General features: G+C 51.1%; 2 protein-coding genes across 2 annotated transcripts in view; both read right to left on the bottom strand.

The window, feature by feature from the left end:
- The window catches only part of rgs12b (regulator of G protein signaling 12b), a 34,014-nt gene extending 33,180 nt beyond the window's left edge, over positions 1-834 (bottom strand). Inside the window, 1 exon segment of the mRNA XM_048995705.1 lies at positions 690-834. The gene's annotated coding sequence lies outside the window, so the exon portion shown is untranslated.
- A 2,836-nt stretch (positions 835-3,670) lies between these two features.
- Positions 3,671-20,544, bottom strand: part of htt (huntingtin) — a 35,509-nt gene continuing 18,635 nt past the window's right edge. The window contains 40 exon segments of the mRNA XM_048995704.1: positions 3,671-6,087; positions 6,516-6,676; positions 6,848-7,010; positions 7,202-7,307; positions 7,403-7,616; positions 7,781-7,895; positions 8,023-8,213; positions 8,324-8,479; positions 8,561-8,693; positions 8,775-8,905; positions 9,671-9,753; positions 9,983-10,013; positions 10,015-10,123; positions 10,366-10,520; positions 10,834-10,937; positions 11,034-11,160; positions 11,337-11,521; positions 11,598-11,699; positions 11,788-11,965; positions 12,125-12,270; positions 12,484-12,712; positions 12,812-12,934; positions 13,344-13,482; positions 13,570-13,646; positions 13,735-13,911; positions 13,990-14,169; positions 14,660-14,801; positions 14,896-15,103; positions 15,567-15,709; positions 15,869-16,104; positions 16,190-16,312; positions 16,928-17,044; positions 17,137-17,273; positions 17,744-17,892; positions 18,120-18,175; positions 18,536-18,697; positions 19,090-19,168; positions 19,944-20,167; positions 20,248-20,325; positions 20,417-20,527. Coding sequence (XP_048851661.1) covers positions 5,874-6,087; positions 6,516-6,676; positions 6,848-7,010; positions 7,202-7,307; positions 7,403-7,616; positions 7,781-7,895; positions 8,023-8,213; positions 8,324-8,479; positions 8,561-8,693; positions 8,775-8,905; positions 9,671-9,753; positions 9,983-10,013; positions 10,015-10,123; positions 10,366-10,520; positions 10,834-10,937; positions 11,034-11,160; positions 11,337-11,521; positions 11,598-11,699; positions 11,788-11,965; positions 12,125-12,270; positions 12,484-12,712; positions 12,812-12,934; positions 13,344-13,482; positions 13,570-13,646; positions 13,735-13,911; positions 13,990-14,169; positions 14,660-14,801; positions 14,896-15,103; positions 15,567-15,709; positions 15,869-16,104; positions 16,190-16,312; positions 16,928-17,044; positions 17,137-17,273; positions 17,744-17,892; positions 18,120-18,175; positions 18,536-18,697; positions 19,090-19,168; positions 19,944-20,167; positions 20,248-20,325; positions 20,417-20,527 — 5,694 coding nt within the window. The 3' untranslated portion in view covers positions 3,671-5,873.

Here is a 20,544-nt window from a genome sequence, read left to right as displayed (position 1 = left end):
TGCCCTGCATGATAAATGCATTTAATTTTTTAACTTTTAAAACTCTCTTTCTTCATCATCCCCCTTTTTACGTCCCGATGTGGAATTCCAGAGCCCAGGAAAAGTCAGCCAACCCTGCTTGACAACGCAGCTCCGCCCCGCCTCGCCATTGCTCCAATGCGGGCGGCCCCACCTCCGTAACCATGGCAGCGGAGATGTCCGCTCGCCGTTGACTTCTCTTATTGGCTCTGCAAGCTGTCAGTCAAGTCCGCTAACATCTGCGCTGTTAAACAAACCGCTAGTCTACTGTCCCTAAATTACACTTTAACGGGCTACGTCCACAGGTGTTAAGTACAAGTTGATTTAAGTATGTTGCCATAATTCCATTTTTTAATTATCCCTAGAGGCCTTATCCATACAACTAATACCGTTTTAATAAAACATGTAGGTGTAAACTAAGCCAAGAAGGAAAGACCAACTAGCAGGCTCCCTGGAAGTTATCCTGTTCCCTATAGCTAGCAGCTGTTCGCCTGGCTTAGCGAGTGAAATGAACTCAGTGGTAACCTGGTGCTACGGTGTAGTTTACATTGTACGGTTTGAACCTATGTTATTCATCGAGATAAGTAACAAATAAAAGACTGAAGCTAGGATTAGACGGCAGAATGTCAGTTATACACTAGATATGGGATAATAATTGAAAGCAAACTTACTTGGTCCCACCGCTCACTTGCATGGTCCCGACGAAACGCTCTGAACAGTAAACACTGGACAACGGTTGCCTGGGCGGTCACGTGACGCCGCGCGACAGCCCAGGCGGCGACTCGAGGGAAGGTCCACTTAAGGCGAGTTTATATTAAATTAATACCATTAAAGGCCGGCCATATGTTTTATTTGCCGTTTCGATCATGCACTCCGTACTGTAAGTTCAATCGCTCAAAAAAACGTGATTGAAACAAAGGAATTAGTATTTATTTGTAATAGCTGCCAAGACTTTAAAATGAATGGTTTTAGGGTTCCTTAATTTAAAATTTTGCATTGTCTGAAAGTTTTCTCTGACCAAGCAGTATTTCAGCTTATGCAAGCAATAAAGTTTGAAATTCACGTAACACACTACCTACCTCTCAGCTATGCCCACCAGCGTTATGCACGCCCCCTCTCTTTGTTTAACTTTAAATGCGTCCCTGACAACAGCGTTATCAACAGCAGTAAATGTATTACAAGCAGCTTGCAGGAACCTGCACAGGGATTTGATTTAAGTGTGAATTTATTTTATGTACCAACTGTACTATATTAGACATCGCCAAAACTGGTTTAAAAATCAGGTTTAGGGTAAACTTTTCATTTATTTAGGTATATTATTTGACGTTGTTATTGCAGTTCCGGTTCCAGTTGATTGAATTATCAAAGACAAAAGCAAACATAAATGCAGCGCGAGAACTCAAGCTGTCATTTATATATGCATTATCAGAATCTGTTTACCTAATCAGGATGACATAGACACAGAGGCAAGCATATGGCAGAAGGCAGGCATACTGCACCCCAGACTGATGCAGTTCATGGATATACGCAAGAATTCGTTTGAAATCGTCTTTGTAAACCGTAGAAAGCAAGCAAGCTACCCACAAACACAAAATCCCCTGCGAACTAGCAATTACAAAATACAGAAATACTTGATGATTACAGCACTATCCAGCTTCCATGAAGGGACTGCAAACAAAGAATCTATTTTCCCTTTTGCTTGTGGTTAAGGGCAAGAAAACTGTAATTCGGTCGTATTAAATAATGAATGATCTAAATTTAAATATAATACAATTAAACAAAAAGATTAAATATTGGTACAAATACGTACAGATCGGCAAAGTAAAATTTCGTATTAATTAATACACATAGCCTACATCAAACCTATGGGCTACATTCAAAATCATTCTAACAGCAGGAAAGGTTTCTTTTTAGTATCTAAGGTGGATTTTATTTTCCGATCTTAAAAAGGGGGACCTAAATGAGGCAATTAAAAACCCCAACTCCGTAGGTCTGAATCGCGCAGCAGTGAAGAGGTGAAATACAGCAGGTGAACATCATGCTTTGATGTGTCTGAGCACTACCTGTTACAGCCGGCAGGGCCGATCGCTACGACGGGCTGGAGACGTCCATCGGGGGCCGTCGTTAAGCGTGTGTGGCTTGCCTCCCAGTAGAGGATCCGCGAGCAGAGTGGGGCTACTGGAATGGGACGCTGGAATGTAAATCTCTACCGCCAGGCAGCGTTATCGGCCATGAATTATATCTGATGGACGGATCTAAGATTTAATCACTGGGATGTCCCGTATTTCCCGCGACGATTACATATTCCTACTCTGAGCCTGGATATGTTCACATTTTGTTACATATTAGTCTGGTAAGTTCTTTGAATATAACACCTGAAACCCATCAATATGAAGACCGTTTAAATGTTTCAATGGTAAAATCTGTACCCATTTTGCGAATTGGACGGAGGGTATTGTAATAATATATCGCACGTCCAATGCAGCACACACACTCGCGTTACTAAATGTAAGTGGTACATTTGAGAACGGGACAGGCAAGCCGTGACAATGTCAGCGCTGTTAACTAATTCATCCTAAATCAGTTTTAGCGCGATTAAAAAACCTTTACCAATGCACCCCGGGGTTGACAGATGCTGCTCCCAGATCCCCGCAGAGATGAACAGACTGAACCCTTCCAGACTTTATGCCATGACAGTCTGTCTGCAGAGTCGAATTTTCGGGACTTAGAACCACACAGGACAGTACAAAATAAGCGAAGTATAAGCAGCTATAAACCAAAACGCAGCCAGGTAACGCTTTAAACAAACCTTTCAGGCAGTCCTGTGGCAGCCGTGAAGAGCGGCAGTCCTCAAAAGCTCATAGATAAGGGGATTAAAAAAGAAAAACAAGCAAACAGATGCGTGATATGGCAAATGAATTACAAGTTTGGGGAGTCAATCATTTTCATCAAAACCCTTAACAACAGTCCCTGTTGGTGAAAAACAGGGCCACAGCCAGATGGGGGGGGGGTTTGGTGAGTCCACACAGATGGATCTCAGATTCAGATACCTGGGGGCAAATAAAAGTGGGTGATGCACGCACTGTATAAAGTGAAACATAGATGCACTTTCCCCATGAAACTGCACCAATTTGTGACTCAGTCACTACTTAACCTTCCATGGGGGGCTTACAAAGTCTTGTTCTTGGACAGGACTGCGTTCACATCATTTAGTTCCGAGTCTTCGTGGGCATCCTAAAAATCTTCAATCTGCAGTGGCTAAACATTAAATACATAGAGAGACTAAGAGGATCACACCATCAGATCTGCACTTAATCCAGACTCATTAAACAAATGTGCTCCTTTATTAAAAATGTATCAGTGCAGTGGTTTGGTCATCACACTTTAAGGATCATTACTTAAGCGTTTAAACCAGTGGTTCTCAAAGTCATCCTCGGGCCCCACTGCTCGTTTTCCTGCTATCCCTGCCCCACACACAAGTCCCAGCTGTCTTTCAGCTTCTGATTGACTGAACACACCTGTTCCAGGTAATCAGCAGTGTGTAGGGCAGGGATAGCTGGAAAACAAGCAGGGCAGTGGGGCCCGAGGACCGAGTTTGGTTTAAATACACCTCACAAAATGCCAGGCCAAAAACCACAGTACTTAAGAATAATTCAATTTAAAACATTTTATTGTTTTACATATTTTTTTTTTCACGTAAATGTTAAAACATGACATAAAATGTAATACAATCTCCTCTCGTAATATGAAAGCATAACAGCGACCAATCTTGTGTAAAGGCTCCAGATTCGTCCTTTCACAGCCTTGCACAGGAAAAACACCACGGGCACAAATGTCCGAGGTCTGAGCGGCGACTACGGCAATCGCACAAGACGCATCCCTGACCCCCCACCAAAAAAAAAAAAAAAAAAAAGGAAAAAAGCCCCAACAGCTAACATGATCTGTGCTGAAGTCGAACTTCCCTGCCAAAACATGGGAACAACTTAAAGCTTCACATTTCAAAAAATGAGGGATTCAGGAACCCCGATGGAATGAGGAAAACAATCTCCAGTATTGTTACAGAGGTCTGACGAGCCACATGGTTTAATTCCAAGGAAGCTGCATCTTACAAACTGACTTGAGGCATTAAGGGGATTACCCGCAAGTTAATCCACAGCTAAATCCGAGCAATTTTGAAAGCCTTGCTTGAATTCGAAATATACAGTTGGAAACAGCTTCCAAAGTGCAGTGTCACACAACGTCAGTGTCTACCATGAAATGACCACTCTTACAGGTGTTGAAAACAAAACAAAAATATAGATCATCTTGCCATGACTTTGCATCCAATAAATCTGCTGCTACGGGTTTCCACTGAGCAACACGATTAGAGACGGCAGCAGCTCTGTGTAGATTCCATGTTTAAGCGCTAACAGGCACTTAATCTGGTTACTAAGGTGAAGCAGGGGCTCTGGTGCGAGTCTGAACTGAGGAACCGCAGCTTAAAGCTTTAAAGAAGTGGAGTGAGGCGGATTCGCGGACACTGCAGCAAGCGACAGTGACGACCCTCCAGCTTACAGGCAACGCTAACCCACGCAACATTCTTTCACTACCAAAGTAGCCTCTTTCCAACCTAAAAAAATATCCATTTCCATTCAAAAGTGGACTTCTAGCATGCTGCAGCTCTAATATACACAAAGTATTCAATTTACGTAGCTAGTACTTGGTATTTACACGTAATCCAGTCAGGCCGCAATTCTCACGTCAACGTGGCTCCGAACAGAAGCTTGTGGTTGCTGATAGAGGGAGAGTCATACCGGATGCAGCATTTTGTTTATTGCTTGGCGCAGTGAGTTATATAGATTGCAGGACCGAGGGCCACGACAGAAAGATCCGAGGAAAGAGTTGCGCTCAGTACCAGCTTTCGTCTTCTCCTACTCTTCCTCCCCTCTTTCTTTTTCCTTTTTGTTGTTTTAAAACACAGATCTCATGCAGCACAGGTTTTACAATTGTACATACTATACATGATATAGAAAGGTTTCTGTTAAAAGACACTTCCAGTCAGTATAATCTCTTCTTACGTCCTGAGAATTAAAAAAAAAAAAAAAAGACAAAAGAAGCCACTCTTATGTAGTATGTGCCTCCTCCCCCTCCCCCCACCCCAAGCATGCAGAGACAGACACATGTATTGTGCTGGGTAACTGCATACAGGGAATGACTGCAAGCGGGCCATGGGACGACTGCGCTTAAACACAGTCCCAGCTGTCTATGGCTATCCAGAGACTTAAAGGAATTACGAAAACCTGGACTCTTTAAAGGACAGTGAGAAATAATGGGGCAATTAAAAAAATACAAGTTTGACCACTGTGGACATCAGGCAGGGCATATAGTGCTTTTCTGGCCAGTCATATACAGTTCAATTTAGTCTTCAGTAACAAAACGCACTCAAAAATAGTAGTTATTTCTTTAACCATAGGCGCTTCTCCTACAGGTCTGACTTGCGTTCCCCCTTAAAGGGAATGTCAGGATTCATTTTTCATTCACAACAGCTCCAGTTTCAAGTACAGAGGGACAGACAGACAGAGAGAGCGAGAGAGAGAGAGAGAGAGAGAGAGAGAGAGAGAGAGAGAGAGAGAGAGACAGTAGACACAGTAGTGTCGAGTCCATGCAGGGGGAAGTGGGTCAAGCTGAGCCGAAAACCATTAAGAACCGGCGCGTTTTAGTGGTGCTAAGAGGGAATCTTTCTGTCAGGGGGGTCTTGGGGTGAGTTTGAAGGCAGAGGCACACAGATGCGACCCCCTGCCCTCTCCTGCCCCCTAGTGGTCACTCAGATGGGAGGCCGGCCGGCACTCCATGTTGGCTCTTGGCTCAGGTGGCCCTCAGAAGGTGGTGACCTGGTGGATGTTCTGCAGGCTGTCGAGCAGCCGGTGGTAGGGGCTGCCGGGGCAGGCGACCACCTCGAAGACGGACTGGAACGCCCGGCGGTCGAGCTCCTCGTCGATCTGGTGCCTGTAGAAGTCTATGGCCACCAGGCAGAAGAGGTTGACGTCGACCAGCTCGGACTTGCCCATGCGGCTGATGACGTGCGGCAGGCTGAGGGCAACCCGGTCAAGGAGAGCATGCAGTTTACAGACACGTCATTCCCCTCGGTTTTAATCAAACCCGAATCGGCGGCATCTCCACCTTCTGGTTAAGTAGCCAATCAACAGGCAGCAAGTGTGGGGGGGGGGGGGGGGGGGCATCGGGGAGATCGAAGCCCAATGGTGGCCCTTGCTACTGCCAGCTAGTGATTCACACACAATCTATAGGCTGAAGTTACATATAGCAGACAGGAAACACATCCTGCACAAGCTATTCCACTGCCGGGCGGGGTGGCAATGTGAGCTATTGGGCAGAGCTCAGAATGAGCAGATTACCTAATGGAATCCCCCGTTTGATGAACTAATGTAGATCCATGACATTGCACAGGGGCAGAGTCTAACCAGACCCGACTCAGCATGTTAGCTAGAGCTTTAGGATACAGGGCACTGATCCACTGGCTGGTGGAGGCGCTGACAAAGAAGCAGGAGAGGCTCCACATGGCCATGGCCACCGGGGTCCTCTGTGTGAAATTGGACAGGGAGAGCAGGACCCAGTCCCGCACCATGGACGACTGGCCCGTGGCATGCAGCGTCTGGAACACCTGAGGGGGGGGCACACCACAACACGCATTTTAACGAGCACGTTGTTCAGCTTTGAGGCAATACGGTGAAAGCGGGGAACACCAATCGCACAGAGGAGCCAGAAAAACCAGGTCTCTGCTCCGACTTCCTTGAAAGCTTCCTTGCACGATCAGCCAATCAGGGAGCCTGACCTTGTAGACCACCGCTGCCATGAACTGTGGGTATGGCTGCTGATTGGACAGGAACTCTCCGATGACCTTGTTCATGACGTCCTGCGGGGGGAAGAAGTCATCCAAGAACTGAGGCAGGATGCGGGCGACCACACGGGCCTCGAAAGGAAAGCCCTTCCGGATCCTGAGAGAGAGGAACAACGAGGATGAGGCCAGTGAACAGAGACTGGTCTAAGGCTTCACTAACAGCTCCATATGCAGACCCATTACAGGAGATCTGCAGAGTTCCATGATAGAACAACAGAGCGTTATGGGTAGCTTTAGACAAAGCAGACCAGCATCTACAATGGACTCAGTTCCTGGTGTGACGAGTACCTGTCAAAGAGCACAGACACACGTTCCATAGCCACAATGACAGACTCGCTGTCGGGGGCTGTGGGCTCCGCGTCGGCGACTCGCCCGGGGCTGCATTTCTCCTTCCCTGGGGGGTAGAGGGAAGCGGGGGGAGGGGGTTACGAGGCACCACAGGACCCCCTACGCTTACTGCCGCCATTGCAACAGGAACACCCTACTTACCCGTGTACATGCAGGTGAGCATCAGACCCAAGGCGGCCATGGCCCGGTGCGGGCTTGACATGTTGACCCGGTCCACACTGAGCTTGACCAGGGCCTCGGAGTCTAGCCGGGACAGCTGCTCTGAGAGCAGAAGGCGCTCCATGCCCCGCAACACGCAGTGGTACACCATGGAGGGCGTGGACTCCTCACTGGCCGACACCATCACCCCGCAAAGCTACACGAGAGAGTACACCAGGAAGAACGTGAGGACTGAGAAACCAACGCAGTATATAGGAATCTTCATCAAGCAGTCATACTTTTTCCTCACAACTGCGTCACCATTTGAAAATTAGCACACGGCGTTTACGGCTGACAGACCACAGCACGGCCCAATCTCACCTGGATGACTCCGCCAGTGAACTCCGAGCCGACATCCAGTGGGTAGTTCTCCATCATGTAGAAGGCAGCGGCGCACATGACCAACACGTGCTGCTGGTTGTGCAGCTGCACACAGCTGAGACAGAGGGCGGAGAGGCCGCAAATCAGACACAGTCAGGGAGTCCCAGGCTGGCCACAGGTCACCAGAGACCCGAGGATGGGGCCCTGAGGGACTCCCGACTGGTTCCAAGAACGGGACTCACTGAGCGATGGAGCGCAGGTTGGACAGCAGGTAGTCAGAGACGGAGGGGATGAGCTGCCTGGCGGTGTCGTCCAGGAGGTCGCACTCCAGCACGTACAGGACGCCGTGTAGCGCCCCGATCCGGCTGGGCAGGTGGGTGCTGCGGAGTGAGGCTTCCAGCAGACGACACACAGGTTCTGCAGTCGCCTTGTCCTAATGCGCACGAACATGCACTCAAATATGCAATCATTAACAGAGAGTGGCTAAAATACGCAGCAAGCAAGTGATTTAAAAAAAAAAAAAAAAAGAGCCGGAACCTGTACCATGCCCAGAACGGCAGCAGCCTTGCAAATCGCCGGTACCAGGTACTGGTTGAGAATCTCGTCTTCAGGAGGGTGGACCTTCTGCAGCTCGGTCAGCGTGTTGTACATCATCTCGAACTGGTTCCTCTCCGTGAACAAATCAGATACAGCCAGCAGCTGCGGAGGGACAGGGGGGGGGGCGGCATCAAAGACACGCCCACCCAAGAGGGAGAGCCAGGGAAGTACAGCCAAACTCACCGAACGCACCACCTCACTGATCAGCACCACTGGGGTTTTCCTGTGGCTTGGGTTGCTGGGCAGGATCCACTGGCTGTAGAGCTCCAGCAGGAACTGGGAACAGGAGTGAATGTCCACACCGGCGCGGTGTTTCCTGCGGGCCATGCTCAGAGTCAGCGACCGCTAAGGGTCCAAGGATGGAACCGTGCAGAACCCCTCGGGATATGGGCTTCACCTGGAGTTGATGGGAGAGGTAGGTGGTGACACCGGCGCTGGGGTGTCCGTCTCGTCTTCCTCATCTTCCCCCCACTCCTCCTCCCTCAGGGGTGTGATGTTGTTGCCTAGCCAGACCGAGTGGATGGACACCTGGGAGAATGATGATAGCCCATTTAGACAGTCATGTACAGAGAAGATGTCTTTGCTCAAGAAAAATGAAAAAGTCCCTCACCAATAGTACCTCCTTCATGCAAATATTTGAGGTCAAGGTATGATTTTTTTACACTTTCAATACCTGTAAGCTGTGAACATGTCCATTGGACAGGATTTACTACATGAATACTGCCTAAATTTTTTCCCTATAAAATCACACAGGCTACACAAAACAAAAAAACATTAATATTTTTATTCAAATCAAACTGACTTTTGGCTTTACACCATGCGTAGTAATATAATATTAAGTCAGTTATATCTTGGTAATACAGTCACAGAATTATGACATTCTACTAAAAGGCTCCCAACAGCAAAAAACATAAAAATGTAAAATATTTCAAAAGCTCAAGACCTCTTAAGCTCTTCATCCCTTATCGACAGACCTCCAGGGAAGCGTGACCAAGTTCAAGCCACGTAAGCAGCTTAAAATCTGAACAACGCATCTTTCATACTTGATTAACTGGGGCCACTGAAATGAGCTGCCTTGCCTATTAGTGAAGGTTACAAGTGTCCATTACAGGGTGGAGAGGGAAGGAGCTGAAATGTCAATGCCATCGCTGTTACTGTCGCTAATGATGCCTAATGATGCTGTGCATCATGCAGAAATGATGTCAGCGAATGATAATTACATGTAGGTCAGAGAGACTGAGCTCACACTCAGGGTATCAGGACTGTGAGTGGTTGCCTCAATCCCATGCGTACCTGACCCAGCTTGTACTCCATGTTTCCCAGCTCCCTCTCGGTGTTGATCTGGAGAAGCAGTTTCTCATGGCTGATCAGGGTACCTGCAAAGATGACACCATTCAAACTCTGCTAACCATCACATGCACTACTCAGACATGGCAACACATAATATTCAGAGAGTGCCGAGACCATTTCAGGATCAGAGGGTAAATCAAACACTGATGCAGATTAGCTTCCACATGCCAATACCAACTCCAATGGCCATTAATGTCGATGGCCCGGTAGCGAGGTGACGGGTAGTGCTTGATCCCCAGAACTGATGATCGTTACCTGTGGATGAGGAGGACAGTGAGGGCACGGGGGTCCCAGGCCTGGTAGGGGAAATGCGTGGCGATGTTGTCCCGCTTGGACACCATGGCCTGGATCTCACGCTCCACAACACCGCGGATCACACATAGCTTCCTACCAAACCTAGCGTGATGGAGAACCACAGATCAGTATCTAGTATAGTATAAGCAACAGCATGGTCCATTTCTGTCCTGCAGGCCTGGCCGGTACAGCGTCAAGGGTGTTGACCATGCCTGTTGAATTATCCCTCAAATGTCAACCAGTGATTATTAAAGATGTGTTCTTCACAACCTCAGGTCTTCCTTAGAAGTTCATGGAAATGAAGGCCTACACACTCCACTCCCAGGCTAAATGGGGCTTCTCACCGAGTATCGAGGGCTTTCAGGGTCTTGTTGCGGGGCTGCTGCTCCAGGCAGCTGACTGCCGGATTCCCGGCGATGGGCAGCGTCATGGCGCTCAGCACCAGAGACGTGATGGCCTGGACTGCAAGCACGTTGATCTGCGTCCGCTCCAGGTCCTCCTGAGGAAAATAAGCCCCCGTCCATCACAGAGCCTCAGCAGTTCCAAACCTGGCTCTCCAAACGAACAGAGAGAAGGTACAGGATACGTCTGATTGCTCCTACGTCTGTGTTACCCAGACAACAGATGGAAATGTAGAAGCTCGCCCGGTCAATGGAGATTTTCCTCACATGCTTAAAAGAACCCTGCCTTTCGACCCTCTGCCCAAATTACTCCAGGACAAATGTTAGGCGATGCATAAATTTAGCGAGGTGAGCCCAGTGTGTGTATCACACATTTTTGGGATGTTTGGGAACTACTGAAGGAAAGGCCACCTCCTGCTGGCTCTCATCTCCATGGTCCATGGTGATGGGCTGAGTGACCAGCACTCCCAGCAACGTCGCCCAGGTCTCCTCGAACTGCGTCCGGCTGCTCCACCCTGTCCCAAACGGCCCAGCACAGCTCAGAACCCGTCATACAGCAACGATTCACCACACAGCTCAATGCCATCTATGACCATGGCCTGCTCCCTTACCCAGGGTATTGATGCGGTAGAGGAACTCCCTGAAGACGTCCTTCTCCTGCAGGAACTCCACAGGGATTTCTGGCAGGGTTGTGCCAAAATCTCCAGCCGGCCTGGGGGACCAGCCCAGCTTCCAGACCTGTGGAGACAGCAGTACTTGGCTGTTTTGGGTTTCTCCTCAAATTTCTAACACAGTACACCAATGTCATGCTTCTAGACTGTGCTTGTTTGTTATTGGGGGGGGGGGGAGAGGGGTGACATCTATTATGAAACCAAAATCAGAATGGGTCTTAAAAAGTACTAGGTCCTCCTCACCAGTGGGGGCACCCTGGCGTAGCTGTTGACCAGCGGCAGCCTGGCCAGGCTGATGATGATGTTGCAGAGCGAGGGCATGAGGAAGGCTGGGATCCGGCTGCTCCTGGGGTGGCCCAGTGCCAGCACGCTCTGAAGCGCCTCCACCAGCTCCGCTGTGACCTCACACGCGCTCCGCACGCACGCACCTGCGGCAGAGGCCTGTGTCAAAGCTACAGTGTCACTCACCCGCATACTGGTTCCCAGCGTGGCGGTCAGACTTACCGGCTGGGGACGAGGAATCCACCTGGTCATCCTCGCCGCCTCTGTCCGAGGTCGTCTTCCTCCTCTCAGGCCGCAGGAGCTGGTCCCCGGGTTCCACTGCCACTGAGAAGACACCGGATTCACTGAGGTTCTCCGACGAGGCGCCAGGAGATTTGCAGGGCGGCGGTGTCGCCACGGCGACGGCCCGAACCTGCTTCGATGAGGAGCCGCACGCAGCGGATGAGGGAACAGGCCTGGCTGGAATGTGAGGCAGTAGCGAGGTGGGCCCAGAGGCCGGGCTGCTGCAGGGTCAGGCAGCAGCAGGACAGGGCTGCCTGTACGTCCACGCTCAGCATGGGCTGGTCCTGTAGGCGGCGCCACACCACCAACTGAAGGGGGGCACAGGGAGATGGGCAATTTGGATGCGTTCTGCTTGAACATGGTTCTTCCCACCAAAAGCCTCGCCAACAGGACACCACTAGGTAAAAGTTAGAAAGCCCAGAACTGGGGTGGGAATGGGGTCCGTGGGCCACCCCTCCAGGACCAACCTCCAGGGCCAGCACCGCAAAGTTGACGATCAGAGCCTCTTTGTCTGCAGGGATCTGCTGGGAAGCAGGGAGCTTGCACAGCGACAGCAGGTACTGACTGATAGCCCTGCAAAGGCTCATGACAGTCTGGTAGAAAACGAGCTCACCTGCAAGACACAGAGAGCGGGGGCGGCATGTTTTAAGGCGGACTGGCGAAGATCACCGGAGATCTCGTGAGCTGAACTCCCACTCACAAACAGGACGACGGCACATTTTAAAGGAGGACCGGTAACGATCAGGGAAGAAGTCCTACACACAAACAGGACGACGGCACATTTTAAGGAGGAGATGAAGATCACTGAGAAAGAGGGACAGCTCACTGAAGACGTCTGCCAGCTTGTCCCAGTAGGTGGATGTCAGAGTGTCGGAGGTCACTTGGTCGGTGGGTGGGGGGAAGGGCTGGTGCGGGACGGGCAGGAGCTGCACGGTCCTGGCCAGGTGTTCCAGGGTGACCTGGAGGGTGGTCTCCAGAAGGATGCTTCCACGATCCTGGGACTGGCGCTGCACCCCCACGCTCAGACACGGGGACAGCAAGTTCAGGTTAAACTCCTGGCAGAACAGAGAACAAAGGCTCACGTCCATTTTAATCACCTTTCTGCTATAAAACAAACAACTTCTCCGAACACCGACACCACAAAGGGCTCCCACCTTGCACATCATAATGGTGGAGAGATCTGCTTGGGGCAGTTTGGTGAGCAACTCAGTGGTCTCTAGCAGGGCGGCGTCAGTGTGCACACTGCACTGGGACTTGACCAGAGCCAGGTACCAGTCCTGCCAAACCAAACCTCACATACATCAGCACCCCTATATATTCACACTGATCATTCCCCTCCTTTGTGAAAATACATCATAGAAAAAGTACAACGGTATCATTCTCAAATTATATACATTTTAAGGCGGATAGATGTAAAGAGGAACAGCTCAGTTTTCAAATGATCTTCAAGTGCAAAAATGTTACCGAAGCTGGCGGAAAATTAGCCTAATGAAAATGTCCAGTGCAGAACGTCATGCTATACACAGACTCGGCTGTAGATGGCAGCACTGCAAAGACAAGGTCTGACTGCACTGCGGATGGATATGCGTCTTAATTGTAATACAGACACATGGTGGTATCACACAGCTCTGCCCCCTTGCTTCCCCCCTATGTAGGCAGTGGAGCAGATTAAGGTGGAGGCCATACCTTGTCGGGGATGACTGTCTCTGGGGCTGGGGAAGGCTCTCCATCCAGGGGATGCGGGGTGACCGGGGGCCCTGGGCTAGCAGAATCTTCCGCGATGGTCGCCCTAAATCTGTCCAGCAGGGAGAAGAGCCTCTGATGCCTACGGAAGGAAACGTGCGTCAAAACTCCGTCCACATGCGGGTTCACCCGCGTAGACCAGTGCACCCAGCCATAGGGGGGGGGCTACCTCTGAGCTAAGCCACTGCTCTGAAGGTACTCCTGGATCCTGTCCAGCTCTTCCAGGGGCAGCTGGGCTATGCTGTTCTGTGAGGGGAGGGACATGGGAGACGTCGTGTGAGTGGCCAGCGCCACGGTGACAGACCCCGCCCCCGTCGAGGCCCGCCCCTCCCACCTGCAAGGTCTCGGCCAGCAGCATCTCCACGCGCCGGCAGGCCAGAGTGTCCACCACGCGCGCCAGCGCGCGGAACGGCGTGTTGATCAGCTTGTCCACGTACAGCATCAGCAGGGCCCCCGACTGGCTCAGGTGGATCCCCTCCAGGCACTGCAGGGTCTTTTTCAGCATGGTGGGCTGATGACAGAAGAACGACTCGATCGCAGTCGAACAGGACGGAGAAAGAAAGAGGGAGAATGAGGGAGGGAGGCTTACAGTGGAGAGGTTCTCACAGCGCGACTGGATGGCTTGGATGAAGAGGCCGCTGGCCGCGGAGTTGCGGTGCACGGCGCTGATGAAATCCTGTACTGGAGGCTCGTGGGAAAGGCTGATCAGGTCTCGCACGTGGTTCACGATGAGCCAGGTCAGGTGTTCCGAGTCGTGCAGGTTCTGGCACTGCAGGCGTGTGAGAGAGCATCACGCCGATAAAATGAGGGGGTCCGACCACAGAGATACTCATGTTCCATTTATCCACACTTATCTAATAAACCTGAACTATTGGCCACAGAAACCCATATTACTATCTCCCCCAGGAGTGATGAGCATTGGGGGGGGCAGTGTGGAGCTCAGCATCTTAGGCCAGGCCTCTGTGGAAAGTTGCTGGTTCGAATCTCGTCATCAACAGAATAGTCACAGAATTCCCCCAAAAATGAGAGACCGGCTGACCCTGCAGTCAGACCCTGTGTGTGTGTGTGTGTGTGTGTGTCTGTCTGTCTGTCTGTCCGTCTGAAAGGAGAGTAAGACAGGATATACAAATATCGGGATATCAGATGACTACATCCTGAAGGTCGCCGGTTCTAATCCCCGGTTCCTGGTGGAATGATCACCACGGCTCGGCCCAGGACTCATCTGGACCCACTTCACACACACAGGAGGGGCAGCTCACCACGTAGTCGCAGAAGAGGATGAGCGCGCCCCTGCGGACGACCTCCCTGTTACAGACGGCCAGCTTGGCCTCCGGTCTGTCCTCCGGCCCGTCTCCGGATGAGTGGGGGCTCAGTAGCTTGGTGCAGGACAGACTGTGTCTCCTGTCAGGAGACGCGGCGTCACCACATTGGCCGACTGCACCACCACCCCCCACCCCAAGCACCGTCCCGGGTGCCCTGCCCGCCCCCGGCGTACCTGGGGGTGTGATGCACCTCAGACCACCATGTGTAGTTGGTGTAGTTGATGATGAGCAGAATCTGGCACCAGAGCAGCACCAGTGCCGGGTGCGTGGGAATGAGGCTGTGAGCCGTGCTGTTCAGGCCCTCCAGGGTGTAGAAAGCGCCCTCAGCTGCCTCGGCCTTTAGCAGCTTGGTGGCCGCTGCCGTGATTCTCCGGAACATCCCTGGGGGGGGGGGGGGGGGGGGGGGGGGGGGGGGGGGGGAAATCAACCAGCTTTCGTAACTGCAAGACCGAAGGCGTAATCAGTATTGGTGGGATACAGGTAGTGGCCAGGTTACAAACGAGATCCATTACCCAAGCCTGTCTTTACATCAAATTTGTAGGCAAATCAGAAAAATAATAGGGCACATAATGATTATTATACAATAATAATGTAACTCGGCAACATATATTCAAAATTTGAGTTGTATTAACAGGCTTGAAGGCAGTCCATTTGGAAGCAAGAGTTTTCTTTAAGTCGGATGTTCTTGACCACAGGACTGCCTGGCCTGACAGAGTGAAATCTAGCTGTACTTAAGAGACGCAGGTTACCCAAGAATGAGCCAATCAGCTGACCCCTATCTGTCGGACCCCATGCCCCGCCCCCGCACCACTCACCCCCCCCCCCCGGCTTCGGGTTGGCCTACCTGACTTGAAGATGTGGATGAGGCACATAAGCAGGGTTCCCAGCTGCTGGCAGTAGAAGGTGTGCTGCTGTTCGCTCATGTCCACCTTCACCTGCTTGGTGGAGATGTCCTCCAGCAGGACCCCAACCAGCTGCAGCAGGAACCTGAGTGAGTAAGTGAGAGAGAGAGAGAGAGAGAGAGACTTAGTACTTCAGCTGTTTCCATCCAACTGTTTTAACTACTAAAAATCATCACAAGTATTACCAAGGACTGTTACCCAGGAGCAGGTTGCGTAACATGCTTGACCTGAAGGGGGCGCTCACCTAGCGAAGGTCTCCTCCGGCAGGTGCCGCTGAGAGTCGCCGTTGACCTCCTCGCTAGAGGGCGCCGGGGCGGCGTCCTGGCGGAGGAGCTGGATGGTGGCGCAGGAGAGGAGGAAGGGGGACAGGGAGAGCTCCTGGACGCGGGACAGCACGATGTCCTCGGTGGACTGGGAGATGAGGACGCGCAGCACGGCCAGGATGCCCGACACCCACAGCTGCACCGTGCCTACAGACGACTGAGAGGGTGGGGGAGGGGTTACTCAGAAGGACACACCCACTGCCTGAGGAGGAAAGGGATGCAACCAGTGGATGGGGACTCACCATGGTACCGGGGGTGACAAACATGCTCTTCAGGAGCATGTCCACGGGCCGCAGGGAAGAAGGGGCCACCGTCTCAAACAGCGTGTTCAGCACTCCCAAGGCTTCATGGGAGTCCAAGTGCATCTGGAAAACAAGGCAGAACCTCCGGCATGCTGCCTACTAGCCCTGTACTCCTCGTCGCTGTGACAGGCTCTCAGATACACGTCACTGCCTAGCAGTTACGGCCTCCATGCACTCGGTAATCTAGAGGGCAACACGATAAACAGCGGGTGGGCACGCGTGATTGTCCTGGGGGTGCAATTACGCCTCCTACTACCCAGATGAAAATGCTTGGACATCCATACATTTTCTGACACCGCTTGTGCTATTCAGGGTCATGGGGGGGGGGGGTCCAGAGCCTATCCTGGAGGCAGGGAATAACCCAGGATGGGGCATCAGCCCATCTCACAGCATATTAAATTCAATAAAATTATATTACATTGTAAGGTTACATTTGAAAATGCAGCTCAGGTTAGTCATATCAATGTGTTGATCTATTTAATATAATTTTTTTCCCCTCCAATCTTCACGTGTAGCTCAGTTTGTAATAAATGACTGGGTGGGCTCTCTCACCTCTCTCCCCCCTGGAAGAAAAGCTAGAGTCAGGGGTAGAACAGCTATTAGTTTAGGGGTGCTAGGCCTCAGCGACGGGGCCCCCCAATTACAGAGACAGCAGCGGGGTGGGGCCAGCCCACTCACCTGTTGCTTGGCGATCATGGGCAGTATGACGTCGGCAATCTGCCGGGAAAGCCTCTTCCACTTGTCCTCGTTCTCCTTGTGACACTGCTGCAGCACCAGAATGAACATCTCCAGAACCTGTGGGATATCCAGATGGCATTAACAGCGCCGGAGGAACGGGACCGGAAGAGAGCAGGAACCCACGGGAGCGGGCGGCTGGGGGGGTGGACCTGGTGGTGCTGGATGAGACGCAGCAGCATGGACACTACCACCTCCTTCTGGGTCTCTAGCTCCTTGCCAGCGTCCGCCTTGTTGGAGCCGCGCAGCACGAACAGGTCGTGGACGATGGGCTGCAGTGCGGGGATCGCTATGGGAACGAGAGGAGCCCAGACAACGGCAACCTGGTCACAAACAGCCGCAATGAGCGGAACTGGTCCAAAACGTCATAAATCCATAAACGTGGATGGAGGCAGATGCTCACGCAGTCACTGAAGACAACTAGCCAGTTCATTTCAAGTTGACACTGTTAGATTCTCTGTTGATTCTAATATTGACATTTATACCTCGACAGGAAATCTATCGTGTCAAAGAGCTTCTCACTGTCATAAGCTTAGACAGGGACAACAGAACAGGCAAGAAGTAAACAGAGATTAAGGGAAGATAATGCGTCAGGTAGCAAAAGTCGACTCCAGAAACAGGGAACGGTCTCCAACACATGTCGCCACATAGAAAGGGATATACAAATTTGAACATGACAGTCAGAGGAGCTCATCTCATCGCGGTGTGTCACCAACAGGCTCCCAGAATGCAGCTGAGACAGGAGTGGGCGGGGCTCACCGTGGGTGACAGCCTTGCGGCCGCTGGCCATGATGCCGTCGCACAGCTGGATGATCTTGGGGATGCTGATGATCTGCTTGGAGTGGTAGCGCTCGTAGGACAGCAGCACCAGGAAGAGGAAGATGTTGGGTACGATGGCCTCGGAATCCCTGCCACGCATAAAAACCAAAACTTCGGATTATTAGGCAGCCTGGATATCCAGAGGCTGACCTGTAACGGCCAGCGCAGCCCGACCCTCGACACAGGCACACGTCTGCGATCAAAATAAGCACTTCAGCTAAATTCCAAGTTTAACACTGCGGTTCACTTGGTACAGATCTGTAGTATGACGTGAGAGGAGGTGTTGCGATGCCGGTCACGGCAGAAGAGCGCTCACCGAAACTGTCCCACCTCAATGTACTCAAACTGCTTGAGAACAAAGCCAATAAACACCTGCGGAAAAATAAACTAAGGATTAACAGTGGAACCGAAAGAGGGGAACTTCCACTTAATTTGTCATATAACAGCACATAATTTAAGGATGTGTAATGCAGGCCACCAGAACGAGGCGGTCAATGAACAGGCAGTTCATAGCAGTGTTTCTCAACCCAGTATTTGGGGAGCCCCAGACAGTCCTCATTATCGCGCCCTCCCAGCTTGCAACACGACTGAACCAAACTATCAAGAACACTTAATAGCTGGATTAAGTGTGATGGGAGCTGGGAGGGAGCAAATACGTGGACTGGATCGGGGTGCTCAAGGACTGGGTTGAGAAACACTGGTTCACAGATCACAGATGAAGGAGGCGCTGACCTGGTCTGAGTCCAGCAGGCAGTAGTTGACACGGAGTTGCACGAGCTGCGCCAACAGGTCCAGGACCTGCTTCTGCAGGAGGACGGACGTGCTGGTGGTGTACTGCTTCAGAGCCTTGATGACCAGCGGCTCGAAGAGCCGGATGTGATTGTGGATGGCGTTCTGTGTACAGGAGACAGGGAAGGAAAAACACAAACAAACCCAAACTGAATACAGGGACCTTTTATGGGAAAGCTGAAGGCCAGGCTGGACCCTTGAGGGATGAAACTTTAACTGAACAAGTAAATGGTATGTCGAGCAAGACTATCTGGATAGGATAGAGAAAAACGCAGCCATCAATTTTGAAAACACGCATTGGACTTGCATGAAGTTAATAGCATTATCGATCTGCGTCGGCTCCACTCCAACTGCGGCATCGTACTTCAGATTAATAATTAAACCAGCCAGATACATTAGACGTGGCGTGAATAATGTCTCCACTGACAGAGAGATGCGTAAATCTCCGTGTCCTCGCAGAACCTTCGCGCGAGCCGGATGGCGGATGAGGACATTACCTTGTCCCCTCTGTGTCGGGTGACATTGGCGATGCTGGACCTAAGCTGGTTGGACACCTTCTGCATCACATCAAACCACCTGAAGGTCACAAAGACTCACATTAACTAAGGCCGCTTCACACGCAGCTGCACAGCACACAGTTAATTTCGGCAGGGCCCAATGCAATGCTGATTAGATAAAGGACGCGACTAAGGCAGTGACACCAAACACAGAAGCACAGCAAAGCCATTAGACTCTATGACAAGTCACGCTATGGCAGACCAGCTGTCTGAATGACCCTGAACCACTGAGATACATTCACAGAACATCACGGTCATTTGCTCAACATCCACCGTGCAATATTATTTATGAGCTACGAAACTCTGTGCAATATTGTTACAGCACTTACTGTTCGCTATTATCAGAGATGCACATAACGCATATTAGCATGTAAAGGTTAAAATGCATAGCAAATTCTTGTCACAGCAGCAGAAATTCACATAAAATACACACGTGCACTGTTACAGCATTCATTCATTCATTCATTTATTAATTAGTAGTGGCCAGAAGTCGTACTAGGTGGAAAATATACTCCCAGCATCCTAGTTCTTTGTACTTGCGTATACCGTTAAAATGATGTTGAATAACGACTTACGAACAGTCCAAGTTACGAACGGTCGTTCGGAACGTATCTCAAGTCGTAAGTAGAGGAGCGTCTGTATTTAGCTACTGTCAGCCTGAAATTTCCTTCAGGATCGATGAAGTGTCTAATCAGTCAGTGCGACTGACAAACTGTCAGAGCAGCAGGCTGAGGTCAGCAGAGGCCGCGAGGAAGTGCCTGGGGGCAGGCAGGCGCCCCCCCCTGGGAACTGACCCGGAGGTGTCCTGCTCCAGGTCGGCCTGCACCATGTTGCGCAGGCTGGCGTCGGCCAGCGCCTGGGTGAAGTGCGTGTAGGGGGCCATGAAGCAGTAGTGGTAGAGTCCTGGCCGCAGGCTGGAAGAGCCCAGCCGCAGCCCCTTGCCCTGGGACTTGCTGGGGTTCGACGAGGAGCCGTCATACTGGGAGGCCAAGTTGGTTCCAAAAAGGGTTTTGAGAAGCTGGAAATCGATCAAGGAAGTAAGTATCGACGTCGTCGATGAGACACACATCACAGCGGAAGAGTGGGGGAGACGCGTACCTGCTGCACACACACGGTGGCCATGGTAGGTTCTCTGGAGAAGCAAGACTTCAAGTAGCTCAGGATTTCTTCTACGCACTACGAAAGGCACCGGAGAGATCGCTGAGCGCTTCTATTGGCAAGAACGGCCCGAGATACAATTACCATGGTTTCCGGAGCAAAGCCCGACCTTCCCGATGTCATGCAGCGTCGCCAGTTCCAGCAGCTGGGACAGCACGTCCAACGCCGACCTCAGGAAGCTGCCAAACTTCTCGCTGGGATTGTGAAGGTCTAGTGTCACCTGCAGCGGATGGACAG

This window comes from Brienomyrus brachyistius, chromosome 25, assembly GCF_023856365.1.
Source record: "Brienomyrus brachyistius isolate T26 chromosome 25, BBRACH_0.4, whole genome shotgun sequence".
NCBI lineage: Eukaryota > Metazoa > Chordata > Actinopteri > Osteoglossiformes > Mormyridae > Brienomyrus > Brienomyrus brachyistius.
Note: the sequence above shows the minus strand (reverse complement) of the source record. Positions and strands in the feature narration are given on the sequence as shown.